The sequence below is a fragment of the Fundulus heteroclitus genome, chromosome 11 (assembly GCF_011125445.2).
Source record: "Fundulus heteroclitus isolate FHET01 chromosome 11, MU-UCD_Fhet_4.1, whole genome shotgun sequence".
NCBI classification, from domain to species: domain Eukaryota; kingdom Metazoa; phylum Chordata; class Actinopteri; order Cyprinodontiformes; family Fundulidae; genus Fundulus; species Fundulus heteroclitus.
In genome coordinates this window covers 27,343,320-27,371,025 of record NC_046371.1, presented here as the reverse complement: position 1 = coordinate 27,371,025, position 27,706 = coordinate 27,343,320, and the positions used below count along the sequence as shown (strand labels likewise).

The 27,706-nt window shown below is 43.6% G+C and overlaps 1 protein-coding gene and 1 long non-coding RNA gene across 4 annotated transcripts in view; one reads left to right on the top strand and one right to left on the bottom strand.

The window, feature by feature from the left end:
- Positions 1–27,620, bottom strand: part of LOC110368657 — a 38,526-nt gene extending 10,906 nt beyond the window's left edge. The window contains exons 1-3 of one of the 2 annotated variants that reach the window (XR_004931951.1): positions 27,546–27,620; positions 22,959–23,189; positions 21,074–21,414 (exon numbers count right to left, since the gene is read on the bottom strand). This is a non-coding gene — a long non-coding RNA (uncharacterized LOC110368657). Of the gene's footprint in view, positions 1–21,073; positions 21,415–22,958; positions 23,190–27,545 lie in introns of those variants that run through there. The other variant, XR_004931950.1, reaches the window with a different exon arrangement.
- Positions 378–15,974, top strand: zc3h12b (zinc finger CCCH-type containing 12B). Of its 2 annotated transcripts, none has more exons than XM_036143316.1 (6): positions 378–582; positions 5,430–6,255; positions 6,337–6,476; positions 8,523–8,757; positions 9,926–10,032; positions 10,112–15,974. In XM_036143316.1, the coding sequence occupies exons 2-6, from the start codon at positions 5,591–5,593 to the stop codon at positions 11,524–11,526; spliced, it is 2,562 nt and encodes an 853-aa protein (XP_035999209.1). In that variant the 5' UTR covers positions 378–582; positions 5,430–5,590; the 3' UTR covers positions 11,527–15,974. The 2 variants fall into 2 exon arrangements, with proteins under 2 accessions (XP_035999209.1, XP_021173228.2); XM_021317553.2 differs by lacking the exon at positions 378–582 and adding an exon at positions 3,065–3,102.
- Positions 27,621–27,706: the final 86 nt, after the last annotated feature.

Sequence of the window (27,706 nt, the reverse complement as noted above, 5' to 3'; positions counted from 1 at the left end):
GAATGAAAGTGTAGTTGTCTTTTTTCCCCAGTCAGTTCTGGGTGGTGTTCCATCTAGCTGGATAACCTGTGGTTACTCCAGCACTGAGGCTGGTATCTCATTAAAATGATTATTGGTGTGTGTGTGTGATGCTGCCTTCATCACAGCAAAACAAAGATGGAACCAGATCTGTTCGTAAAACGAGAATTTTTTGTTTTTGCCTAATCAGGTTTAAAAGTCCCTCACTTAAAAGTTTATTTAAAGTATAAGATGATCTTGAATTCAACATTTAATTTTGGAATCGACATATGTATGATAAATGTTCGAATTTACGGAAGCTTTTAGTTTAGAGAAGGTAAGCATTTAAACGGGTGATTGGAGGCGAAAGAAAAAGCAAAGTTGGCGAAGCGATTATTATTTTCCATCCCCGATTGCCATTTACTTGTTTCCGCCGCGCGATCTGGCAACCCGGAGCTAACTGCGACAGCAGCGCCAATGGCAGCAAAACAGAACAGTTAGAAGCGAGGAGGATGACAGCAACAAGGTGAGAGGAGATGGCGATGAAGAGGATGAGCGGCGTCCGAAGCTAACCATGGCAGCGAGGTAGGTGCTCCCTGCAGGCTCTGGGTGTGCTGCTGTCGCTCCGCCGTCGTCTCAATCCCTAAATGACCGTCAACTTTTCAATCTGAAGTTACGGGTTAGTCCACCGCGGCTAAATGGTTAGCAGATGCTCAGCAGCTGATGCTAAGCAGCCTTAGCGGCGAGGCGATGAAGGAGCCTGCGCTCCCACCAAGTTGGCTAACAGAGGGTTAGCTGGAGCGGCTCGGGCTCCGTTAACTTCAGGTACCGGGAGGGCTGCGTGACGCGCTGCGGGACCGGACGGTCACCGCCATTTGATCCGTTTCTAGGCATCGGCCAACAGGTTAAACCGGTGACTGTGTGGAGACTCCGGTCTGAGATTAGCTCGGGAATATATCGGGATGCTGGAACCGCTTCGTGAGCCACACGGAACTCGGGCCTGCGGGTGTCAAAAGCAGGGATTGCTGCTTCGGTTCTCACTCTGAGGGGTTGTTCTGTACTCTAGCCTGGACAGGCGCTCAGAAAGTCTTAGAAATGTCATTTATTACGGGCTGTCACGCTGTTTGAAGCCCCTCACACTCCAGATTCCTCCCGTGTTGTCGTGTCAACTTGTTGGATCGAGCCGTGCAGCGTTACTGACCTCAGTGGTCCATAAAATGCTCCAGGAGGGACCCTGACAGCGGCGTAATGTTTCAATTAAAGGATGGAGTTGGCAGATATAAACAATAATCAAAGTGAGGACATATATTAGGTTTATCTGCTCTGAGAACTTTAGGATGTTGGAACATTACTGAGGAATTTAGTTCCTTATTTGTTTTTTTTTTTTATGCTTTTCATTAAATACATTATAAGTGGACTGAGTTTGCATGATGTCAAGTTGATTTAAAGGGACTTTTACTTTCCTCTATTCACCAAATGGCCAACACAGCAAATACTTTTCCAGCTACAAGCACACCAGCCAGCAGTGCACTGCCATGCCCTGTTCTAGGTTATATTATGAACAGTGGTGGTTCTAGATCCAATTTAGCAGGGTGGGGGCCAGCGTTTTCTAATGGGGCCACCAAACAAAAGAATGAAATGGGGGGAAAAAAAAGGCAATATTTAATGTATTAAGTGACCAAAAAGCCAATTGCAGCTCTTGAACTACAGGTTGCTGAGTCTTGAGCTCGCAGATAAAAACTGTGATCGCAATACGGCATTAGCTAAAAGTGAAGCAGCTTAATTATAAAAATGTAAGACTGTACAGATAAACAATGTCTTTTGTCCAGTCCTTATCTGACTGTTTATAAAAAGTCCGATAAGGATTAGGGACGCGTGCCTTAATGTATAAAAGGGAAAAAAATCTCCTCATAACTTAATTTTTTGTCAGTTTTCAAACCAACAACCACTATGAAATGAAATGAAATGAAATTTATTCGAACATGATACAAATATAAAAATAAAATAGTGCACAGTAACAAGAAGTGCATAAGAAAGAAGAGAAAATACAGATTTTTTGTTTCAGTTAACATATCATGCTCAAAATGGGGTAGGAAGAAGTGAGAACTTATAAACTCCTACCCCTAAACACTTGAGACTTTAGAGTCCTACTGTCATAAAAAAAAAAAAAAAAAAAAATCAAAATTAAGTGGCAGTTAGAAGTAACAGTTACTAATATTTACCTATACTATCAACGAACCTGCAGTGCATCTTTATTGTATCTGTTGCAGTCCCAATAATAATTAATAAAAACTTGTTCCCTTAGGATAGCAGAGCAAATATGTTGTGACACAGAGTTTGAGAAAAGTTAGTTTTCCATAGAAATAGAGAAAGTGCATATTTCTGCCTTGTTATGGTGCGGAGCAGCGATCCAGTGATGCAGGTTTGGAGTAGTTAAGCCACTGAAAATGCACATCACCAGAACAAGCTCCTTTTTTAACGAAATAAAAATAACACGGGAAGCTTTCTCAGCACGTGAACTTAGGTGATCAGCAACTGGAACTTTCAAAAACACATAATTAAAGCACCAGCAGAACCGCATGAAAAGTTTTTCTACAAGTATTTTTATTTTAATGAAAGCCGCAGCACTTTTTTCCCCCAGGTGCTCATCTGACCTGCTTACCAGCCGCTATTTTTGCAGGTTATTTATTTGCTGTGTGTGTGGAAGAAGAGGCAGTCTGGTTCCCTCAGTGCGATGCAGGGGAACGGCTGTAAGGCGACAGTCGTCACTGGGCCAATGAGTCAGGCGATGGGAGCATAGGGCCATCGTCTGATCAAAGCCATAAAAGGTAACGAGACTGAGATATTTAGCTCGGCCGGGTGCCCTGGAGGAGCGTTTGTTTCGTAGGTGTGCTTTTTGTTGGTATTGTTGTGGTTGAGCAAACTCCACCTTCACAGACCGACGGTTTTCCAGACATTATACTTGTAGTTTTCTCTTATTTGCGAGTGAAAAGCTCTTTTCTTTTTGTGTTTCAAAGAAAAGACGGCAGGTATTCGTTCAGCGTCCGGGAACGTCGGAGCACGCGACGCGTTGGAAGAGGAGGGAGGACACATTTTCCTAAAACTGTGAGGAAATCCTGGAGCGTGGCTGCGATAGCTGGCCCTTTTTAGGTTTTGTTTTTCAAATGACAAAAACGGTAGAACGGGCAGGTAAACAACTTGCCTGATGCACTTATTGACTTTTGGTCAACATGCTGTATGGTCACATCGTGGTTGAGCCGCCTCGCTCCTCTGTGCGGCCTTCACTGTGTCCTGCTCACCGCCGTCTTTCCCCTCCTGCTCTGACGAAAGCGTTTACTCAGCAGGAACGGTTGCGTTTCTGCATAAAAGCGGCGAAGAACTGAAACTCAGACCCGTCTGAACCAGGGGCGGTTCTAGACGGGGGGCCAACAGGGGCCTGTGCCCCTGTTATGGCCCCTGTACTAAAAACATGATATAAAATTTCTTAGGATGATAAATGCTGACAAAGATACCGTAACTGACTGGTCATTTGGATCAGTTGTATATATTTTCATTCATGTTTTTACCCAATAATAAAATAATTAAAAAATAAATATAAAAATAATTAAATATTAAGCTGTTTCACGTTAAGCTCCCGCTGTATTGAGAAAAGATCTGGGGTCTGCAACCTGCAGTTCTTTGGCTTAATATATTAAACAATGAAATGTTGACCTATTAAGTTCCCCCCCCCAATCTTTTCTTCTGTGCACCTGTGAAAAAACACTGGCCCCACCCTGGCCCCCCTGCTAAATTTGGTCTAGAACCCCCACTGGTCTGAACCGAAACAGGGATGAGAGCGCTGATAATGTGCCGCGCCTCTGAAGGCAACTTTCTTTTTTTTTTTTTTTGTTAAATGTCTAAGTAATGGGTTTTAAAATCAGTCGGCGGAGAGTCAATCTTTCCTCAGAACTGTGTGCTGCGTCGGGTCGGAGTAGAGTTTAAAAAAAAAAAAACGTCCTCGTCGTCCTGCTTGGACTTGTTGCTATGAAACATGAGATGATGCGCATGCAGCGACGGTCCAGAGGCCTCGCTGAGACTCAGCCTGTGAATCTGGAGGTGGAAGGCAGCGAATCTGAGAGGGCTCTGCTACTTCCAACATGCGTCGAAGCGCTCACAAAATGACTCAAGTGACAGTAGGCAGCGCGAGCTGTTCCACCGCTCCTGCCACCAACCCCCCCCCCCCCCCCCCCCCCCCCAGAGCCCCGCAGCAGGCGCCTGCATCTCAGCCTTCCTCTCTAGATATTCACACCAAAAGTTGCCGTCGGATGCCGTAAGCCCGCCCCGACCCAAAGGTATATTCATTCAGCCCCCCCCCCCTTATATCTTTAAAGTGGGTGACACTGTTTAGCACAGGGTCCAACCTGCTGTTACTGCAGTCAGAGTGGACTTTATCTCATCTCCAGCGGTCGGACCGCTAATCAGATTCCGCTCTGGCCAAAGTTTGCTGCCGCAGCGTAAGCCCAGAGTGTTGCGCGCTCGCCGGCTGCATGAGGAGACATGATGAGCCGTGTTTGTGTTAGTCGTGACTGGTAAAAAAGGAGTTAGCTGATGACAAGGCTGTGTTGCTAGGCAACGCACATCATGGGCTGTGCCTCTTGAAGCTTGAAGCTCGCTGTACTCTCTGCAAGACCAGAGGAAAGTGTGTTCTGGCGTGTCTTCTTCGCATTAAAGCACTTCCTGTAAACATTGATGATAAGAGTATCTGTGTGTTTTTTTTATTTTTTTTTATTTGCTTTTAGATCAAGACAAGTGTTGCACGGTTCCACGCTGCAGGCTCCTCTGCAGAACCCGCACTGCTTTTACCTCAAAAAAAAAAAACCCAGCCCGCGCTCTCTCCCCGTGGACTCCATGCTCGGTTCCGATTGTCTGTCGGAGGGCTGGAGGCGCAGGGATACGCTGCTCAGCCCACACGATCTCAGGTTGTTGGAGCTGCTGCGCTCACTTCATGTGTGGCTGCCTGAGACCAGTGCGGCTCGCGGAGAGCGGGTTTGGCCGGGGCCAGTGCACGAGCACATTCTGTACCCGACCGGGCTTCCTCTCATTTTCAGAAAGCAATCAGCTGGAGAGACACTAAAACTTTTCTGTGTATTGGGGGGGGGTATTTTTCCTACAGATCTGCAGGGGCAGGCCATGGTTGACATGGTGGTAGTTGTTTTTTTATTGCGCCGGGTGCTAAACATGCTTTATATTTGTGCAAAAATAACAGAAATACAAAGGAGGTTGTAAGGAATTTGGAATAGAGTCAGAATACCCATGTTTAAATTTTTCTCACAAGCAGACTTTAAATAAAAAAATAAATTAATTAAATTGTCTTGATAAGAAATGAAAAAGAGTAGCTCCACATCCCCATCGCTGACCTTTTGTGTGTTTCTCTCTCTCTCTCTCTCTCTCAGGATCACATAGTTCACTACGGCTGCCGTAACGGGGGACTCCATCCATTCTGACCAGCGTCAAGCGTCTCGCCACCGAGCATGGTTCCTTGGCAGCGGCGGCGGCGGTGAGGAGGAGGAGGAGGAGGCATGGGGCGGGAAGCTGAGGCGTCGAGACGGCCGTGATGACAGCATGGTCCATGGTGGAGAAGCTCAAAATGGAAAAACGCCCATGCAGGGAGCAGAACATTGACTCAAGGGAGGCCCAGCATGCCACGGACGAGTCGGAGGACGGCAGCAGCTCCGACAGCGAAGCGGAGGAGCAGCAGCAGTGGCGGCGGCAGCAGCAGCAGCCCTACCGGGCTCAGTTGGGCCACAACGGCTGCAGGAGGAGAGAACCGTTGGCCGTGGCCAAGCCCCACCGCCAGCTCTGCCGCTCGCCGTGCCTCGACCGGCCCAGCTTCTCCCAGAGCAGCACCCTGCAGGACTTCCGCGACGACGAGTCCGGCGCCGCGCCGGGCGTCAGGCCCGCCAGCGAGAGGGAGTACCAGACCAAGATGGAGTTCGCCCTGAAGCTGGGCTACTCCGGCGATCAGGTGGAGACGGTGCTCAACAAGCTGGGGGCCGCGGCGCTCATCAACGACGTTCTCGCCGAGCTCGTGCGGCTGGGGAACAAAGCCGAGCACGAAGCCCAGCCCGGCGGCGGCGGCGGCGGCACGGCCGCGTCCATGTCACGCCCCGCCGGCGCTAAAGAGACCGTCAGTCCGGAGGTTTCAGTCGAAGAGGAGTCCGTGGATACGCACGACAACCTCCGGCCCATCGTCATCGACGGTTCCAATGTGGCGATGAGGTACGGGAACGATCCTTCGGACCGCCCGCTGCTCTTGTGGATTTAGGCCCGCCTTATTCTGTGTTGCTGTCGTTTTTCCAGCCACGGGAACAAGGAGGTGTTCTCCTGTCGGGGCATCCAGCTCGCAGTGGAGTGGTTTCGGGAGAAAGGACACAAAGACATCACCGTGTTCGTCCCCGCCTGGAGAAAGGAGCAGTCGAGGCCCGACGCCCTCATCACAGGTAGAGAGGGTCTCTGTAGGCAGCGGCTGCTGCTTCACGTCACGTACAGCATCAGAACGTTAAGGCTGTTTGATTAAAGGGTAAAAAAAATACCATCCAAAGCAAGTTAAGAGTAAACAGCACTTTTCTGAAGCTGTCACGCTGCTCAGCTGTCCACTTTGTTACAATGCAACCGCACAAAGTGGCGCATAACTGAAGTGGAAGCAAAATTATATGGTTTTCAAAATGATATACAAATCTGGAAAGGTTTACACCTATTTGGTCTTTGCCTCCCTGCATTGTAGAAGTACTTTCTGCTGCGAACGTATCTGCAAGTCTTTAGTGGTATATCTCCTATCGTATTAACTAGGGCTGCACAATTAATTGCATTTGCAATATAATCGCAATTAAAAAAATAAGCAATTTCCAAATCGCAGAGGTCGGCAATTTTTAGCTATGTAACAATTGTGAATCAGACGCGTCCTTTAGGTGTTGGTAATATGTTTAAAGTGTTTGCCTCCACATGGAAGGGAAAGTTGCAGCAGTGAGATAATCTAATTTTATTACTTGTTTTAGACTTTATATAATCAAACTTTCAGGATCCTCCCCATAGCATTAAGTTCTGGTCAATCAGTTTAATACATAGACTTACTTGTTGGTTGCACTTTATGTTCAACAAGGATTGATGTCCAACTCAATTAAAAGCTGTTCTATTGAATAATATTCTGATTAATAAAAACATTAAAAGTTCTTGTCTTAAATGGTCCTTGTTTACAAACATCTTTATCTAGAGGCCATTTTTGTTGCTTGTGGTTAATGCAGAGAAAAGTCAAAATCAAATCGCAATTTTGGTTTAAATATATCGTAGTCAGAACGCGATCATTTCTGCTGCGAGTTGAGACGCAGCGGCTCTTTTAGCACCTGATCTGCACAGCGATGAAACGGATTGATTTGTTGTTTGTATATGTTTAAAAATTAAACTGAAAAAAAAAGTATCGCATTAAATCGCAATATTAAGATGAAAAAATGGCAATTAGATTATTTTCCATAATCGTTCAGCCCTAGTTTTAACGCATCCTGATGCTGCACATTTAGCCCAGTCTCGACCAGCTGGCTCAGGAAGAAGAGGAAATCTCAAGCCTTGCTGCGGATTCTCAGTTGGATTTAGGCGTAAACGTCAGCCGGGCCGTACCGATACACGTTTCATCTAAAGCATATCATTACAGCTCTGGCTTCATGTTAAGGGTCATGTCCTGCTGGAAGGCTCAGGCCCACCCCCCCTCCAACAGGATCAGCTCTTTAGTGGCATTTAACGTGTTTGCTTTCAGGATTGACCTTTATTCAGCTCCCTCCACCTGTCCATTAGCTGCAGCCGCCTCCACGTCTCACCGGTGTGCTCGGGGTGATGGGCGGTGTCAGTTCTCCTCCACTCATAGTGTTTTGCATGTAGGCCGCATGGTCATTTTCTTTTCAGGCGACCACCTTCTTTCACACGTCTGCTTCGTCTCTGACATGGATTGTGACAAACCAGAAACGTGACTTCTTCTGGTCACTTTTCCACAAAGCAGTGAACGACTAATCATTGTCACGTTGACAGAGTCTCCCACCTGAGTTGTGGATCTCTGCAGCTCCTTCAGAGTCACCAGAGCCTCTCGGCCGCTTCTCTGATGATTTGCCAATGGAATAAGAATTTTGCACTTAAAATAGGAACAATTCATCTCAATCATCTTATTTCAAGTGCAGGATGTCTAATTATCTTATTTTAGGGGTAAAAATGCTCATTCCATTGGCAGATAAGCTTAATTACCTGCTCAAATCAAGGACAAAAACACTGACTTTAAGAATATTTTACTTATTTTTAGATCCGTTTTTGCAGTGTTCTAGTTTGTCTATTGCATAAAATCCAGATAAATTGCGTCGAAGTTTGTGGTTGCAATCTGTCACAATGAGGGAAAAAAATGTAGTGTATAAAGGTTTCAGCAGGAACGTTATGTCTGTTTTAAACAGCTTTTTTTTTTTGTGTGTGTGTTTATTTTTTAATTTTTTTTATTCAATCTGTCTTTTCAGATCAAGAAATCTTGCGCAAACTGGAGAAAGAGAAGATCCTGGTCTTTACCCCATCCCGAAGAGTTCAGGGCCGGAGAGTGGTGTGCTACGATGATCGCTTCATAGTGAAGCTGGCTTTCGATTCTGATGGAATTATCGTGTCCAACGACAACTACAGGGACTTGCAAAACGAGAAGCCCGAGTGGAAAAAGTTTATAGAAGAGCGCCTCCTGATGTATTCATTTGTCAATGATAAGTAAGAAACCAAGGCACAGTTTTATAGAAGCCGCACGAGGCTTGTTTCGCTTCATGGCTACAGTGATAACCTGTGCTGAAGTGGTCTTTGTTAGAAAAGATATTAATTTAAAAGATTATTTAAAAAAACTAAACCCTATGCCGTGTGCTTTGACAAACGTCCCTACCCCTGACATATTGCTCTTGTTCTTGCTTTTTTTGTCACGCTTTAATGGATCAGATCATTAAACAGTTTTTATCAGACAAGTAAAACCTGAGTAAATAAAGCAGTTTTAAAAGGATAATTTTATTTATTAAGAAAAAACACATTATCCAAATCAACCTGATGTGATGTAGAAAGTTGGTGCCCCCTTCCCTGCAAAAAGGCAACTAAAAGTAAGTAAAATTTTCTTGAAATGAGTGTATTTGTCCTTTATTGGAGGAAGGAAATAAGACTACCTGCCAATGGAGTGAGCATTTTGACCCTAAAATTGATGATTAGATATACTGCACTTCAAAAATCTTAATCCATTGGCAGATCATTTAAACTTGCCTGCTCAAATCAAGGACAAATGCACTCATTTTAATTTAAATATTACTTACTTTCAGTCAATTAACCGTTAATGCTCTTATTTTCGGGGAAAGCTGAGTGTAATTTTTACTAGTCACACCAAGCTTGATCACTGGCAGACCTGTCTCTAATAAAATGACTTAAAGAGCCCAGATCTGAAGGAATTCAAGGACAGATGAGAAACGAGGTCATTGACATCAATTACAACACACCGACACGTCTCGCAGGCGTCCAAAAGCCCCTCAGCGATGGCCGAGACGTTTAAGAGGGGCTCAGACAGATGTATCAGGTTTAGGGGCGATAACCTTTTCACAGAGGAACATGTTATAGCTTTATTTTTAAAACTGGATCCAATCATTTAAAAACGGCATTTTGTATGAATACAGATCATCTTTTTCAGATGTGAAATCACTTTTCATGTAAAACGTGACGGCAAACCACAAACGGGACAAATCTGTAGTGAAAAAGCCTCTGCACTGTTTCTGAGGCTTTGTCGGGTCACTGCATCGGGATCTTTGGTTATTTGATGATTGGCATTATCGTTTATTTCAACTTGTAGCACATTGATGTATCTCATTGATGTAGATGTAATGTCCTAATAGGTGGTTTCCTTGAACAGGTTTATGCCCCCCGACGATCCGCTGGGAAGACACGGGCCGAGCTTAGAAAACTTCCTCCGCAAGAGGCCTGTCGTCCCGGAGCACAAGAAGCAGCCTTGCCCTTACGGTGAGTTTCCGATCAGAACCAGCGCCTCCTCGTGAAGATTTACTGTCGGTGACACGTAACTGTTCTTCTTTTGATCCAGGGAAAAAGTGCACATATGGACACAAGTGCAAATATTATCACCCAGAGCGCGTGAACCAACCCCAGCGGTCCGTGGCCGACGAGCTCCGAGCGTTCGCCAAGCTGTCCGCGGTAAAGACGATGAGCGAGGGGGCTTTGGCCAAGTGCGGCACGGGTCCGGCCGCCGTTAAGGGGGACGCCTGCTCCGAGGCCAAACGCGTGGCGCCCAAACGCCAGTCCGATCCCAGCATCCGCTCGGTGGCCTGCGAACCTCCAGAGGCGCTCTCCGCGGCTCGGAAGTCCGAGGCGAATTCAGTGCCTTCCCTCGTGTCTGCTCTCAGCGTGCCCACCATGCAGCCCGCCAAGAGCCACGCCGCCGGGGCGTTAAACACGCGATCCGCCAGCAGCCCCGTGCCGGGCTCCCTGCAGTTTGCACACAGCTCCCTGGAGCACATGTCCAGCATCCAGTACCCGCCCATCCTGGTCACCAACAGCCACGGCGCCTCCGTCACGTACAACGAGCAGTTCCCCAAGTACGACTCCGTCAGCGACCACGGCTACTACTCCCTCCACAGCGACTTCTCCAACATGAGCATGAGCAGCATGCACAACGTGGACAGCTTCTGTAGCATGGAGCACGAGCACGCGTACCAGAGGAATCCCAGCCACTGCCCCGAGTCCTGCCTCAGCCACTCCAACAGCGACTCCTTCTCCTCCTACGGGGAGCTCTACCCGAGCTCCGTGGACAGCAGCCTGGAGGAGAGCATCAAGGGGCAGCAGCAGGCTCCCGCGCAGGCCCGCATGCAGGCCTTCTCCCACGGCTTTCGCCACGAGGCGCTGACCCGAGTCCAGAGCTACGGGCAGGAGGAGCCGAAGCAGGGTCCCCGCAAGGCGCACCTGGCGCCTCACGTCCAGCACGCGGCGGTGGGGGCCCGCTCCAGCTGCCCCGGCGACTACCCGCTCGCTCAAAGCATCCTGCCGCCTCTGTCCTCGCAGCCGACGCGCTCGCTGGGCATGACGCGCATGGACAGCATATCGGACTCCCGGCTGTACGACAGCAACCCGAACAGGCAGAGGCGGCCGCCGCTGTGCCGCGAGCAGCACGCGAGCTGGGACCCCCTGCCGTGCGGCAGCGAGTCCTACGGGTATCACTCGTACCCGCTCAGCAACAGCCTGATGCCGTGCTGCGAGCGGGTGATGGTGCGCAGCATGCCCGACAAAATGGAGCAGATCTGGAGCTCGCCGTGGGAGAACCCGTCGGCGGGCGAGCACCAAGAGCGGTACGTCATTCCAGATCACCAGTACCAGACGTACAGGAACCTGTGTAACATCTTCCCTGCGTACGTAGTCCACTCGGTCATGGAGAAGAACCCTCACTTGACAGATCCACAGCAGCTCGCGGCTGTCATTGTTACAAAATTGAGGTCGTGCCACTGAGCGGCGTATAAAGTGAAGGGAACACGAGGGATTTGGTCAGACGCGAGGCTTTGTTTGGTGTGGCTGCATGTGCAGCTCTCAGGAGCTTCTTACTTCGTCTTGTGTTTTTGGTGGGAATCGTGTGGAGCAGTTTATAGGTTCGAATAAATGGCACATCCAAAAAAAAAAAGTCAAAGAAAACTCCTCCTAAAACTTTTTTTTTTTTTTTTTTTATGAAGTGTAGTGTAGCCAATATGAAGAAAAGTGGAACTCATTTAAAGGAACTCGTTCATAACACATTCATACTGCCTGAGCACAAGCAGCAAAGCTACATTTGCTCAACCTCATTTTTTTCTAGAAATTCTAGAAAGTTTTCAAGAGTCAAATGCCTCTTAGGTTATTGGTAAATATTGTACCGCCATAAACCGCTGCCTGCCGTTTCTCAAAACGTTCGGGAACGTTCGCGAAAGCTGACCGGTGCGGTAAAGGGAGCCTTGATTTAAAAGAAGTCATATTAGGCCTTAACCTTCGTCAGAATCCGCTGCATTACAACCACAAACTTCAATGCATTTCACTGAAATCTTGTGATAGACCACCATAAAGTAGCACATAACTGAACTGAAAGGAAAATGATATATGGTTTCAGGGTTCAGCCCCTTTTAATCTGACTCCAGTGCAACCAGGACAGGTGGAGGTAATTTAACCCCACTATTACACAGCTGTCCTGCAAAAAACAGATTTCAAAAACATTAGTGAACAAACAGCAATGTAAAAACACCCCCCTTAACATGCCACCCCCATGGTGAAACATGGCGGCAGCATCATGCTGCGGGATGCTTTTCTGAGGCAAGTTGTCAGGATTTTCTGGAAGATGGACGGATCTAAATCTGGAGCCCAACTACAAGCTGGAAGAGACTCGAGGCTTGCATGGAAATAAACTTTCCAGCTGGGCAACGATCTAAACAGCCAGGCAGGTTTGGTTTAGATCAGAGCATATTACTAGAATAGTCCAATCGGTCCAGACCTGAATCCAATAAAGGAAATCTGCGGCCAGAGGTAAAACTAGCTGTTAACATGCTCTCCATCCAATCTGAACGATCTTTAGATATTGCATTTTGCTAATAATGATGAGCTTTAGGGTCTTGCTCAGGGACACAGAATCGTTGTCTGTGGGGATCTAATGGGGGAACTTGCACCCTGCTCTGACCTCTAGGCCAGGCGTTCCCTAAGCTTTCAGCCTGCAACCCCCAGAATAACAGTACCAGAGACCATTGACCCCAATTTGGCGAGAGGGATTTTTTTTTCTTTTAAGGTATAGTTGTAAAATTATAAGAATAAAGTAATATTTCTATTAAAACGCTTACAAAAATGTGCAGCGGTCCCCCTACGTTAAAAATGACCTGCGCCCTGCTCTAACCTCTAGGCCACCACTCCCTCCAGAAATGTAATGTCAGCTGGGAAAGACGTCCCTCATAAACACTGGCACCTGTCATTTCTGCAAAAGATGCTTCTAGAGACTAATGACTCAGGGGCCTCAGTAATAATGCACACTTTTCAGAAGTTGTTTTTTTTTTCTCTTTTGCAAATAAATTTGACAACCATTTATAATTTTCCTTTCAGTTTTTCAATTATTCACAAGCCAGCGTTGGTCTGCCGCATCCTAATAAAATACAAATAAATGCCTGGTTTTAATTTAACAATAATCCTCTGGCACGCGCAGCTTTGAAGGGTGCCCTGACATCAGTAGGTTGCGCTCTTTAGCTTCTGGTAGCAAGAGCAAGACCGCGGGAGGAAGCCGGAGTACCCGGAGGTAACGCGCGCACGCACAAGGAGAACATGCACGCTCCACGCACAGAGACCTGAGCCTGGGATTCAAACCTCAAGGCCTTCTCGCTGCAGGGCAACAACAGCCCTGTAGCGGCAGCAACGGAGTCCACGTCTTGAGAAAAACGGTTTGTCTAATTTCCACCGCTCTAAAAATACAGCGCACAGATGAAGACACTTCCTGGTGTTTATCAGCACACAGCTGGCTTAAAGCGGCAGCGTTTACAGCAGCGGCTCGGTGGAGCCGGCTGTAATCGCCAAAGATGATCTGTCAATCGTGGCGACGGCAGCTCCAGAGTTCCTGTCGTGTTTTGCTACCGCTGGCCCTTCTGAGGCCTTATCGGCCTTTAAAAGGTAACGCGGCTCAGTCCCGCGCTTTGCTGCCTTCAGCGACGGTTTCCACTTTAACCGTCCTGGCTTTGTTGTTCCTTACAGAAATCTGGCGTTGCTCGTTTAGCTCGCTGACTGTTAAAACCCAAACTTTATCGTGGAACGCGACGCTAGTATTAGCCCGGACATTAATGTGAAACTAAACATTGCAGAAATGGCCCTGCAGCGATCTGCTGTGTTTTGCAAAACAAATATATATATATATATATATATATATATTATTAACGATAAATCTCCCGCAAATAGTGAGCAGTAATATTTAAAACGATCCCACCAGATATTGTTAATTTACACGCGGGCTGGGCGTACCGTTTTGGCCCCATTCTTGACTCCTCCATATTTGTGCACGATGTAGCTTTCCTGAAGACGCTGTTCAGGCCCTGTGAACACGTTATGAAAGACATCTGAAGTGTTTTTCGAGTGCAGTGGAACTATAAATAATCTTGCTTTGCTATGCCTCTGCTGTACATAGTTCCTGTGATATTTTATATATATAGATATATATATAGATATATTTGTGCATTTATTTTCAAATTAAGTAAAACGGAGGTAGGTATATACCTCACCGCATGAACTATGACATTATGGCCTTATATCTGAATGACCTCACGCTTTAGTCATTGTCCGATTGGTTCAAGTGGACGTTGTTGTCATTTAAAGCCTCCTGATTTTTTTCCAAATGTAAAGCACTATCACACTATCTAAAGAGGTATATTTTCTCAAAAGAAGCTACTATTTTGGTAGGATTTGACTGTGCACAAAGCAAGCCAAAAAGAGATTTGACTTGTAGACACGTGCACTCATATTTATGTACATATTATCTCACAAAAGCCATTATTTTAAAGTTATTTATGAGCTGCTAAGAAATGCCAAAAAAAAAAAAAAAAAAAAGGACAAGACTTTCTATGGTGTTAGCAATTAGCATATTTCCACTTTGTTCCTTCGGGTCAATTGGATGATGGTAAAAAACTAGGTCTGGGTTTAGGATTTCACGCTTCCTTTCCGGACCTTTTTTTTTTTTTTTAATAGACGCAGCATCCAGGATTTGACTATTTCCATATTTGTTGAATCTCTTGTGGCGATTGTGTTCAAAAGTAATCATCACCAGTAGTTCTGCTCAACTCCAGGTTTTCTGTAAATCTGTCGGTTTTAGGTGTCCGGCTATGTTTACACTCGTTTAAGGTTTCTAAGTAGGCCCGGGCCGGTGTGAGGGGAAACCAAGGTTTCACTGCTGATACATTGACCATGCAGTAGAATTACCTGATTTTTAACTGGGTGGCACTCTTTTAGTTTTCAGATCATGAAATATACCTTCTAATACCGACTCTATTTCTAAATATCAAACACTTCCTTCCATGCTTCTATGCTTCCTTCCTTTGGTCCTTTTTCCATTCTTTCTTCCTAGTGTCCTTCCTTCCTTTCTTTTTTTTTTCCTCTTTCATTCCTTGCTTTGTTTTCTTGCCTCCCTGCATCCCTCCCATTTTTCCCGGTTGCATATTTAAGGCCTGCCCCCCTTGTAGAAACATCTGCTGCAGTGACCGTTGCTCTTTCTTTGACGGCGAGTCGTGGGCAACTTTAGACCGTAGGAACAGCTTGAAAGAAAAAAAAATGTTTTTTTCCTATAAAACCTTGGTGTCCCTTGATACCGGAAAGCGGGCCGTGCCTATTTCCAGGTTTAGAAATAGGCACGGCCCCCGGATCACGTGCTAATGGGCGTAAGAGCGCTGCTGAAACGGCGCGCACCGTTAAACAGCCGAGCTAAGCAGTTTCACACGTGAACACGAGGGTTTTTTTCCAGGAAAACTTTCTTCCACCGTTGCCTGTTCGAACAAGCACTTCATTCTGAGAGTTTTAGTTTTTCCTTCCCTCTAGAAATCCTGCTTATAGCAGCAAAAAAAAAAAAAAAAAAAGCAACAAGAGAGGTGGTGGGGAGAGTGCTCCTCTGGTGGAGACCGGGGTCAGAAAGCTTGCAGTGCGAAGTGATGCTTCGCAGTGGAAAACGGTGACGTAGCCACAGTTTTAGGGGGAAAGTGGAAACTGTTCCACTCGCACAACTAACAATGATGGCTGCTGAGGATCTGCCGGTGACCCGCCCCATTATCCCTTCTGGGCATGTGTGGGTTTACCTTTTCCCGAGCAGAAGCGATCTAGTTCGAGCAGATATCAAATTTTAGCAGGAAGCAATTTGTTTAGATAGGATCAAACATGTCTAACGGTATGCAAACCGATGTGAGTTAGGAATCTATGCTTTTTTTTTTTTTTAAAATAAAAAATATTGTGTGGTTTCTTAGGGTATATGTAATGAATTTCATGCCTTAACCTCCTCTTTAAATCAACCTTTTTACGTGCATGTCGATGTGTTGGATCTTTGGGAATTGAGTTTCTCCTGGCTGCAGTGAACAGCGTCCTCCGTGTTTGTTGTTGGTAAAGATATGTAAAAACCCTTAAGATATTCATCTTTCTTTTTTGTTGTTGAAGTAACAGAATCTCACACTGAAAACGTTCTCTAATATTGAGCTTTGGAGATATTTTATTTCTCCTAACGATGCGTGGCGGCCGCTCGGGTCCCCCGGTCATCGCTGATCCGGTTGTTCTACGTTCTAGTTGTACCTTTTGAAAAGCTACAGGTCTTTATAGGATTATTGTCGTTTGATAACCTTGACAAAGAAAACTGTAGTTTTACGGTATTGTTGCAGCAAAAATTATATATATATATATAAAAAAAAAAACATTCAGCATGATCTAATTGCTTTGATCTCTTGGCTTCTATTATCTCAAATAGAAGTCGCAGTTATTGGTGTTGCTTTGTAGGTTTCCACAAAAGGATGCTGCATATTTTTTTGTGGTCAGGAATAATTAGTTGAATATTCCTTTTTTGTTGGAAAGGAAAGCGCTTTGCGGCCTTTTTTATCCAGCTGGCTGCTCGGCAGTGCAGGTACACTGCAAAAAGGGAACTAAAAGTAAGTAAAATTTTCTTGAAATGAATGTATTTTTGATTGATTTAAGCAGGTAAATAAGACTATTTGCCAATGGAATGAGTATTTGTACCCCTAAAATAAGATAATTAGATATCCTGCACTTGAAATAAAATGATAGAGATTAAATGTTCCTATTTTAAGTGCCAAAATCTTATTCCATTGGCAAATAGTGTTATTTATCTGCTTAAATCAAGGAAAAATACATTATTTAAAAAAAAAAAATGATTTACTTTCAGTTCCCTTTTTGCAGTGTATGGACAGGTTTAGGGAAGCAGCTGGCATTTCCTTAATCCACAGCTGTCTTGAATGGCGTGTTCTCTCCTCTTTCCCATTTTGCTGAGCAATTAAGAGAAATTGGCTTCTGTGTGCCACGTCATTTTCCCCCTGGGGAACATAAATGAATGTACTCAGATTAACTTTTAGATTTTAACTTTTTTTTTTAGTGGGTGATTGTGCTACTGCTGTAAAAGATGAATTTATGTTAAGGCGGAGGATGCTGTAACTGCAGTGGAAACTTGCAAAAATCCTGCCGGAGTGAATCGTCGTCAGCCTGCCCCCCGTTTAATGTTTGCATTCGATTTCCCCGACGTAAGAATCTGGCTGTAAAGCTCGCCTCTGGTTATAATTATTGTCAAATCCTGGAGATTAAGTCTCGAAACAAAAGGAACAAGTGAGTTTTCTCACAAGCTAGAAAGCCGAGATCATTTCCTGCCGGGCTTCTAGTGGGAGGCTGGCTTGCTAAGCTACACACATGTATACACTGACAGATTTCACACGCAGACACGCAGCCAGGAATGGGAGAAATATGGAGGGGTTTGGCCGGGCTTTGCACCACATTGCTCTCAGGATGCTTTCAGATTTTCCAATTTAAAGTCTATTTATGCCAGAAGCCGTCGGTTGTCTGGCCGCAGCGTGTTCTGATCGAGCAGTGATTTTATTTGGGTAAAAAAAAAGCCTACATGTAATATGTAGTACCTAGAAAGTTGGCTCTGTACAGTTTAAATATAGCTGTGGCATTGCAAAACTTTGTACTTTTGTGTATATTCTCTTTATGCACCTTAGGATTTTAGAGGAGTGGGCTGGAGGGTTGAGCTTTTATGCGATGCGACCTCACTGATTATTTTTTGCTGTTTTATGCGTGGCAAGAAACACAAAATGGGAAGTAGAGCGGCGAGGATTAGACCAGCAATCCTTCATTATGACCTCTGATGCTCTCAGGAGGTCCCTGTGTCTGAATCGGCAGCTGCCTCCTCTATACTGCCACCTTCAGGACAAGATGCTGCATGAAACGGTGAAGTTGCACCATGAAAGGCCAAGCCTCGCAGCAGGGCCACACTTTGGCTGCTTTTAACGGGAAATGCCCTTTTTTTTTTTCCGGGATTCATCAATCTTACATTTGAAATTATAATTATTTGCATAATATCTCATGTGATTGCAATAATCATTAATGTGAGACCAATTCTAAAAACTTAAAACGTCAGCCGGTAAACGAAGCAGACGGTGGTGGCATTACTCTTTAACAGAGCCATCTGTGTGAGCCCCATGGTGGTGCTTTAAGATGTGTGTTTTTTTTTATTATTGTTTTGGTTACAACTGTGGTATAGGAGCAGACATAAAGAGAGAGGGGAAAAAAAAAATCTGTTGAATGTGTTCTGCCCAAAGTAAAGTTTTTGGGCTTTTGCCGACTTTGTTTTTTTCATGAAAAAAGACGAGGCCACTTGAGGCCGTGTGTCTGTTCATGAGAAGGTGAAACAAACTGCCTAAATGTTTCTTCATGTGAAACAATCAGATTGCAAGGCTGCTGTCAAGGTTGTTTCTGGCATTTGGCTAAAGGTTTGCGTGCCGTCCTTTTCCCCCCGGAGATTGCTGGATCGTTAAAAAAAAAAAAAAAGAAGAAAATGTTGAACTGAATCTGAAAGCCAGCTGATTTATATTTAACTGAAGATAGAAAAATAAGTTTCATAATGTCTAATCTGAACACCGGAGCAGTCCATTACCCAGATTAAATTAGAATATTTACTGTACCGTAACTTGGGTTAGAGGTTAGGAATGTTAACAAAGGCAAGAAAAATGTACTGAACTGTAAACCGGCCGTGTTATTGTTGATTTATTATTGAAATAATAGTTTGGGGAAAATAATCACCATGCACACAGAGGTCACAGATATCTGTCAAAGTTAAAAATGTTAAGATAGCAGCATTGCTTTTTTATGCTTCAATACCGGCTTTTAAATAATATGTGTAATATCTAATCAAGGGCCAGTTTAGATTAAACAAAGCATTGAAACCTTTTTTTTAAAATAAGCAACAAAGATATTACAAGCAATTTACCGAAAGGCAGAGAGATCAAAATCTGGTGATTTCCATGATCAACTGTTCAGATGATAATATTAATTATAGAATACTTTGATGCATCAACGAAGATAATGACGGTAATTCCTTTATTTTCTGTTTGATTCAAATTATTAACTCAAAGAACCAGCTGCCCTATTTTTTCCCCTTTTGCGTTGTCTGGTGCAGGTGAAATGGAAATCAGTAGGTCAAATGTCGGATAAAACCAGATACCGGAATCGGCCATAAAACGCCTGATCCGTGAGTTCTAGATCTCAAAAGATCACAAATTTGTATTTAAAGATTCTGTGTTTGTTGTAAAAGCACCCAGCCCAGATTTGACAAATCTTAAGTATTACAGTTTTTCTAAACGGAGCTGATCTTAGTTGATTCATCTGCCAAAAAGCTATCCAATACTTCCTTACCAGGCTCTGGAACTCACTCATTCTGTTGTTTGAGGATTTGTGGACCATACGGTTATTAAAAACAACTAGAACCAATCCGAAAATTTGAGTCAATAAACGTGGGACAATTAGTAGGAGCTCTGTTAAGACCAATTTTCTCTGGGCCATGGACTGCTCCCACAGCAGAGGTTCCAGCTCTAAAGCACAATCAAGTGACGCGTCATCCCCTCCCCTATGTTTTTTTATTTTTATTTATTTTTTTGGTTTTTTTTATGTGCCGCAAACAGCTAAGCCACAAATGTCTAGAATTGACTTTTGCTTGTTGATACAAATTGTATCTATACCTTGAATGTAATAAAATATGAAATGTATAATATGAATATAGTTTTTATTTAAATGAACGGGAGGGGGAGGGGAGGGGGGGGGGTTAATAATGCCACAATGTTTGTGACACTGTGTGTCACTGGGAGTAGCCCACTGGTATGTACTAAATCTTACTGGGCACAGTTGTTACTCTGCAGGGGCGTCTGTGTGGTGCCCCGTGTACAGCAGTGAGCATCGTGTCCTCTCTGTAGATGTATATAGGCAAACGTAACACTCGACTTCTTCATTATACTTCAGATAATTTGTGCGTTGCAACCCGTGTACCTTGGTTCAGTGCATCTACTTCTTCTGAGTGAACATTTTGATGGAAATTTCAATGCTTTTTTTTTTGGATATATTTCGCCTGATGAAGCGCGCCACGTTTCTCCTTGGGTGGCTTCGTCAAACACGGCTTCGAGGGTTTTTTTTTTTTAGCACGTGAGCTGTAAAGGAAAGTCAGAGGATGTCGAATCCACACACTGTTACGCCAGGAGCGACCAAACGACAAGCGCAAATCGGGTTCCCGATGGGTTAAACAGCTCGGCTGTGATTGGCACTTGGCTTTTGGCGCTCTGACGCTTTTAAGGCGCCGTTTATTGAAATGTTTGACGGTTGATTTAACGAGCAACCCTTGATGTTCACAAAGCACAGGTGTGTTGAGTTGTGATTTGTTTGACTATTTAATTATTCACAGTGTAATTTAGTCACCTCTGTACCCCGAGGGCAGTTTTTTGTTTTATTTTTATTAAAGACATTAAGGGGGAAATTGTCGTGGGAACGGGTCGAAACCAAAGTGATGCCCGACGTGAAAACATATCCGTTGAGAAACTGCGTACGGAAAAGCCGGCGTGCGAAATGCCGCGGCGAGGTGTACACACATTTAACCACGACTGTACATATACAGCGTTCAGTGTAATACTCAGGTTTAGTCACACAAACATTAGAAATCACAGACTGGCGTGGTGGAAATGCAGCGCTCACCTCCGCGGAGTGAGCGTGGGTCTCATTGTTTGAGTAGGCAACGTGTCTACGATGTAAAAAAAAAAAATATTAAATAAAAAAAAGGGAAATGTACAGCAAGTTTTTGTGTTGTGATGATCAGCAGTATTGTAATCCACTCTGACTGGAAAAAGCATTGATTTTATAGATCAAAACAAACAAAAATACTAGACTTTTTGAGTCTGCGGGCTCAAACAAAATGTAAGTCTTAATGACAAACTGTGTTTCTCGATGAATAAAGCAAACCTCTGTTCAACCAGTGTGCGACCCTTTTTTTTTGTGACAGAAGCCAGACTGTTGTATTACACTGTAATAAGGACGCCTTAGTAGTTGTAATCATACATTTGTTTGCAACTTCGCTTAGAACTGGACATATACTGAAATGCATGATTGTCATTAGTTTGGGGATTTTGAAGATGCATTCTTATTCCAGTATGTAATGTTGGTAGAACATGAAGCTTCATTTATACACCGATCCGTGTCCCAGGTCCCACCATTAAGCTGGCTCTTTGAGGTCAGGCTGAAGAACCTGAAGGTAGTTCTCCATTGCCATCCATCTTTCTGTCAACTCTGACACTACCCGCTGAAGGAAGGCGTCACCACAGCATGATGCTGCCATCACTATTTTCCACAGAGATGTGTTCAGGATGATGGTTTTACATGCAGGACAAAAAAAAGTTTAAAGTTAGCTCTATGTGATCTATCCCCTATATAAGTTGTGAAAAACTGCAGAGGGGATTTCTTTTGGCTTTCTTATAACAATCTTACTCTTCCACAGAGTGTAGGACTAACGAACCTTCACATAAGAGCCGTTTATGCACAATATATTGGACTCTATGCAGGCCAGTCACCTCCACACCAAACCCCTTTATAAATGTCTTTAGACCTTATTTTATGCACCGCCATGCTGTTGGAGGAGGAAGCAGTCTCTGTTCCTACAAAGTTGGGAGCATAAAATTGTGGAGGTCTGTATCGATAGGGTGCAGAAAGTTGTCGAACCACTGTACACGTGCACCGCAGCAACAGTGTACATGGCCTACCACTTTATGGCTGAGCTGCTGTTTCCCACACACTTCCACTTTGTTATAACACCACTGACAGTTGACAGGAATATTTAGTAGCGAGGGAGTTTCGACTGGACTTGTTGCACGGGTGGCGTCCAATCACAGAACCCCATGGGAGTTCTCTGAGCTCCTGGGACCAAAAGATTCTTTCACAAATTGTTGTAGAAACGGTCTGCATGCCTCGAGGGGCTTGATTTTATACACCTGAGGCCATGGAAGTAATTGGAACACCTAATTTCCATTATTTGGGTGGGTGAGTGTGTACTTTTGGCAAACTGATGTACACTGAGGTGAAATTATACACGGACTTTATAGGTGATTTTTAAAGGCAGTTAAACGGGATCTTATTTAAAAGCAAAAGGATCTGAATATGAAGCATCCCACACATTAGATGTATTTGTAACATGATTTGAAAATCATGCATCCTTTTTGTTCCACATTTTGGTCTATCACAAAATAATCCCAATAAAATACATCACCGTCTGTGGTTTAGCAGAAGATTAAGGGTGTTCATACTGCTGTACCGTGTCTATAGTGTTGATCCCTTTTTGTTTTTATAATAGATCTATTTTTTTTAAATTGTGTTTTTAAAAAAAACAATTTCTCACGCATCTCCTTTTAAACGACAAGAAGAGGACACATTCCTTTATTTTGCTGCGCCCCTGATGCACCAGTGCGCCATCTTCTGGTTGATGGAGGCAGTAACACTTCCATGTATTAGGATTGCAAGTGTTCTTTCGCCCTACTAGAATAATTTACTTAAAAAAGTATGTCAAAATTATACCTTAATCTTTTTTTCCCCATTTGCACTGTATTTAAGGAAATATAACAACTACTGTGCCAAAAGTGCATGGGTCCTTTCTTTGAAAGAACAATGTATCAAACCACATATTTATTCCTTTTAGTGTGCACATGCATAATTTATTACCTGATAAAAAAGACAACAAAAGAGCTAAACTCATGTATTGTCTTCAGATAAGAACTCCCTTAGGTATCAAGATGATTAGACATATCCAAAAAAAAAACAACCCTCTCCCTCCAAGTGGACATAATGACAGTTTTATAAGTCTGGCCAGCCTCCACCTTGAATGTAGAACGCACCTTATCTTGATGATGATGTGAGAGCAGCATGGTGCTTATTCAGGTGAAACGAGACTGTGGGAGGTCATCCTGCCCTGGAAGTCGAGGGATGAGTCAACGCTAGAACCCAGCGATGGCTCATTGCTGCGCACCAGACCGTCTGCAGGGACTCATTCGTGTAGCCACTGGTGTTTTCCGCGTTAATGTCGGCGTAAAACAGCAGTGCCGTTATTGCTTCTGTTCACTGGGGCTCTGCACACACACCACGTACACACAGAGAAAATGGGTTTTACTGAGTCATTCTGAGACCCCCACTGAAAAAAGTCTCACGTGGCCTGGAGTCTCATCTCGTGACTGTAACAACCGTAGGGGGATCAAACGTGTTGCAGTATCCTTTATGTCTGCTGATGCTAATACAGTTCATTCATTCTGACGTTTCTGGGTTTGCTGTTCCTCACCTCTGTCCTTACTGTATACTATAGTTTTTTTTTTACATTAACAGACATGCCGTTAACTGCAAACATGCACCTTTCCACCAGAATCAGCAGTTAACTCTTGTCTGACCTGCTTGTCTTTGGAGTGTAAGAAACTCAGGGCAGACAAGCCGTACGCTGGACAGCCCTAGCAGACCAGACAGACCATCATGCCTTCTTTAAATAAGATCTTTAATCAACCAAAACCCACAGAAGTGGCAATGCAATTTGTTCCCCTCATAGTAAGTCCTGCGTCAACTTTTTTTTCCTAGAATATTGTGATAAAGTTCTTTATTTTCTGTAACGCAATTAAAAAACATGAAATGTCATACATTCTGGATTCATTACAAATCAACTGAAATATCGCGAGCCTTTTATTGTTTTAATTTCGCTGATTATGGCGTACAGCTGAAGAAAACCCCAAAATCCTATCTCAAAATATTAGAATATTTCCTCAGACCAAGTAAAAAAAAAAAATTATAACAGCAAAACAAAATCAAACATTTGAAAATGTCCATTAATGCACTCAGTACTTGGTTGGGAATCCTTTTGCACAGATTACTGCATCAATGCGGCGTGGCATGGAGGCAATCAGCCTGTGGCATTGCTGAGGTGTTATGGATGCCCAGGATGCTTCAATAGCGGCCTTTAGCTCATTTGCATTGTTGGCTCTGGTGTCTTTCAGCTTCTTCTTCACAATACCCCACAAATTCTCTATGGGGTTCAGGTCAGGGGAATTGGCAGGCCAATCAAGGACAGTAATGCCATGGTCAGTACACCAGTTACTGTGAGAATCTTATGTCGTCTCTTAACCACTACCATACTTGTGATTTAGTTTACTGAACCAAGCTGAGTGTTTTTCAAGGCTCAGGAAACCCTGCAGTGTTTCGAGTTAATGAGACGATTCAAGTGATTAGTTGAATAGCCTACTAGTATACTTTTTCACGATATTCTAATATTTTGAGATAGGATATTTTATATTTTCTTCAGCTGTACACCATAATCAGCGATATTAAAACAATAAAAGGCTTGTGATATTTCAGTTGATTTGTAATGAATCCAGAATGTATGACATTTCATATTTTTTAATTGCATTACAGAAAATAAAGAACTTTATCACAATATTCTAATTTTCTGAGACAGTCCTGTATAGCACGCCATGCTTGAAACAGTGCATGGCTAATCAGTCCACACAGAGTAGGACCGTGCAATGGTCAACAAGAAGAATTTGGACAAAAACTGACACCTTTACAAACTACTGCGTATCAATGTTATGTTGCCAAGCTAACGTTCAAGATACCATTGTTAAGAAATGATCTAACATCACTGCTCGTACCGTTAATGGTACACCTAAGGTCAATACTTTGTCCACCGTGACAGGATGACTGCTCTACTTCTATAACATTTCACAAGGTTGGAGCACACTGAGAGAGATCAACTACACAGATCAAACTGCACAATCTCCCTAGTTCCACCAATGTCCTGGATCTTCTCTTTTACTCTCTCCTCTCCAGTTCACCCCCACAGGTTTTCTATTGGGTTTAGGTCTGGGGGCTGAGATGAACATGAAGGTTGATGTTTTGTCTGGTGAAAGATTTCCGTGTTGAATTGGTTCTGAATTATGTCAGCCGGTATCCTACGTAAAAGCAGGGGTTTAGAGCAAAAAGAATCAATTTGATTGGAGGTGTGGACGTCATGCCACATTGAGTGTGGCTCCCTGTCACATTCACTATAAACCAATCCCATGAAGATACAAGGCCAACCACAATCTTGTCCTTTGGTAAATTTCTGACTTTCATATCTATCCGAGTGAATGCAAGTTAAAATTATTTGCTATGATATTTATATTTTTATGATTTTATTTATTTCCATGTTTATTCAGAGGGTGATCTTAAGGTGGTTATAAATAAAATGATATATTACAGTAAAAGATGAACACAGACAACCCACACCACTGAAATACTTAAGACAAAAGGGAAGTGATTTAAAACAAGTTGTGCCTTTTAACATGTTCAAATTTAGAATTTTTCTAGCTATTTGCCAGTTTGACAGAGTTTATAGTTTAATCATGCAAAAGACTATAAATTGTGTTTATACTAATTTTAATTCAACGTGTGACATTTACTGCATCTGCAATATTAACTGGAGGCTAAGTGCTGAGTCAAAGCTTTACCCAAGTCATCATCATAGAATCGGACCAGTAAATTAAAGATTCTGTCGCATTTACATTTGTTGACTCATCTGCATTTAAACAAAACACCTTTTTTTTGTAGTTTTGGCAGACAATTCTGTTTTATACTGAGCAGGAATGCCGTGAGCGCAAAGATAAGAGTCATGTCCATTTGATACCGACAGTCTTGAAAGTGCTCTCTGATCTTCAGCAACCGACTTGATCAGGTCAATGAGAGGCAGAGACGTTATGAGGGACAAGTCATGCTCGGCTATAAACGCACATGTGCGAACTTTCTGGTTACACACACGGTTGGCCACGGATACAGGTGCCTTGGTTCTGTAGCTGTTTCACAGGTAAGGAGGAGATGTGCTGCAAAAAATGTGCATGTGATGCACATAAACATTCCTGGCAGGTTAAGTTGTTGCTTCACGACCAACAATCTTCCCATTCTCGTCCGTTTCTCTCAGCCGAGCCCATCTCCATTTATTCCTAACACCGCCGTCAAAGGTTGATATGTCCGACCGTTCTTGAAGAATGAGCGCGTACATGCTAAATTAGCCTGAGCTAGTGCGTTACTCTTCTTCGTGTTTTAAGTAAAAACGTAACAGCGAATCACTATGAGATCCCTGGTTGGTGTCCCGTGTTTATTAGCTAAGTTACTGGCAGCTGGGGAATAAACACTGACAACTGACATGGAATAATAACTCATTAATTTAACGACTAAAGGCACAAACAGCAATAGACACACTTACCAAGGGAGTTATCGGATGTTCGATCCGCTGAACTTTCTGACTTGCTGGTTCTTAGAAATCCAAAGAAAACCTTTGACCACCACTACTTTCATTCATGCCATCTGTAGCCAGTTTGAGATGTTCTTCCAAAAGTTAAAATGATGGAACACAGACAGAATGGCACATGTCCGCTTTGCAAAGACCGGCCCTACCCTCTTTCTAATTGGCTAATGTCCTGGCTCTGCCAGGTTTCACAGCCACCTGGGTCACCTAGGTCTGTAAAAGTCTCACATTTCAGTAGCTTTAAACTTTAGTCTGATTTCATTTGTCACGGCTTGATTGCACAACAACTGGATTAATGATATTAAACAGTGGCTCTGTGAAAACTACTTACAGGTAAACTCTGATAAGACAGAAACACTGATTATTGCCCCTGAGAACCAAATAACGGAAACTAAGCAATTTCCGGGTGCATTGGCCTCCTCTGTCAAACCAAGCCTCAGAAACCTTGGCATCATTTTTGATTCTGCCATGTCACTAGAGTGTCATTCTCGCAGATTAATCAAAAACTGCTTCTTTCAGCTAAAAAATACTTCGAACTTTGGTGTCAAAACCTGAATTACGGATGACTATTCGTGCTTTTATTTCATCTCGTCTTGACTATTGTAACAGCCTTTTTATGTGTTTTAATAAGAAAGATCTTGGCCACCTGCAGTCAGTGCAGAATGCTGCTGCAAGGCTTTTAACCAACACAAGAAAGAGACAGCACATTACCACTGTCTAAATCTCTTTACATACAGTATGTTCCTGGTACATTTTAGAGTTAATTTTAAAATTTTAGTCTTTACTTTTAGAGCCCTGAGTGGCCAAGATGCATCTTATATTAGCAACCTTTTACAACCGTATTCCCCTTCATGTAGTTTGAGGTCCTCCAGCCAAAGATGGTTCCAGGAACTAATTTCAGGACCAGAGGGGATCGGTCTTTTAAAGCTGTGGCCCCCAGACTGGAATGTGTTGCCTTTATCTTTATACGCTGTCTTTGACTCTGTTCATTCTTTTAAGAAGCAGTTGAAGACCCATTAGTTTCATGCTATGATTATGCATTCGTGCTGTTTTATCTCTTTTATATTTTTATTTTGTGTTTTTTTTTTTTTTACGGTTGTTGTTATTGTGAAGCACTTTGTGGTTTTCATCCTGTGAAATGTGCTGTATAAATAAAAAGTTTACTTACTTACTTTTCCAGATGTTCATCCTTCGTTTCACGCCAAACCCACCAGGAGTGCCAAAGACTTAAATCTTCTCATCTGAACCAAAGAGTACAGTTCCAGTTAAAATCCCAGTAGATTTGAGCAAACTCCACAGGTTTACATTTGTGAAGGAGGACAGAACAGT

Bases quoted from the DNA above. Each gene is read 5' to 3' on its own strand.
- zc3h12b (XM_036143316.1), top strand. From the start codon at position 5,591: ATGACAGCATGGTCCATGGTGGAGAAGCTCAAAATGGAAAAACGCCCA. The intron at 6,477-8,522 runs GTAGAGAGGGTC...CTGTCTTTTCAG, and splicing joins GCCCGACGCCCTCATCACAG to ATCAAGAAATCTTGCGCAAA. The intron at 10,033-10,111 runs GTGAGTTTCCGA...CTTTTGATCCAG, and splicing joins GAAGCAGCCTTGCCCTTACG to GGAAAAAGTGCACATATGGA.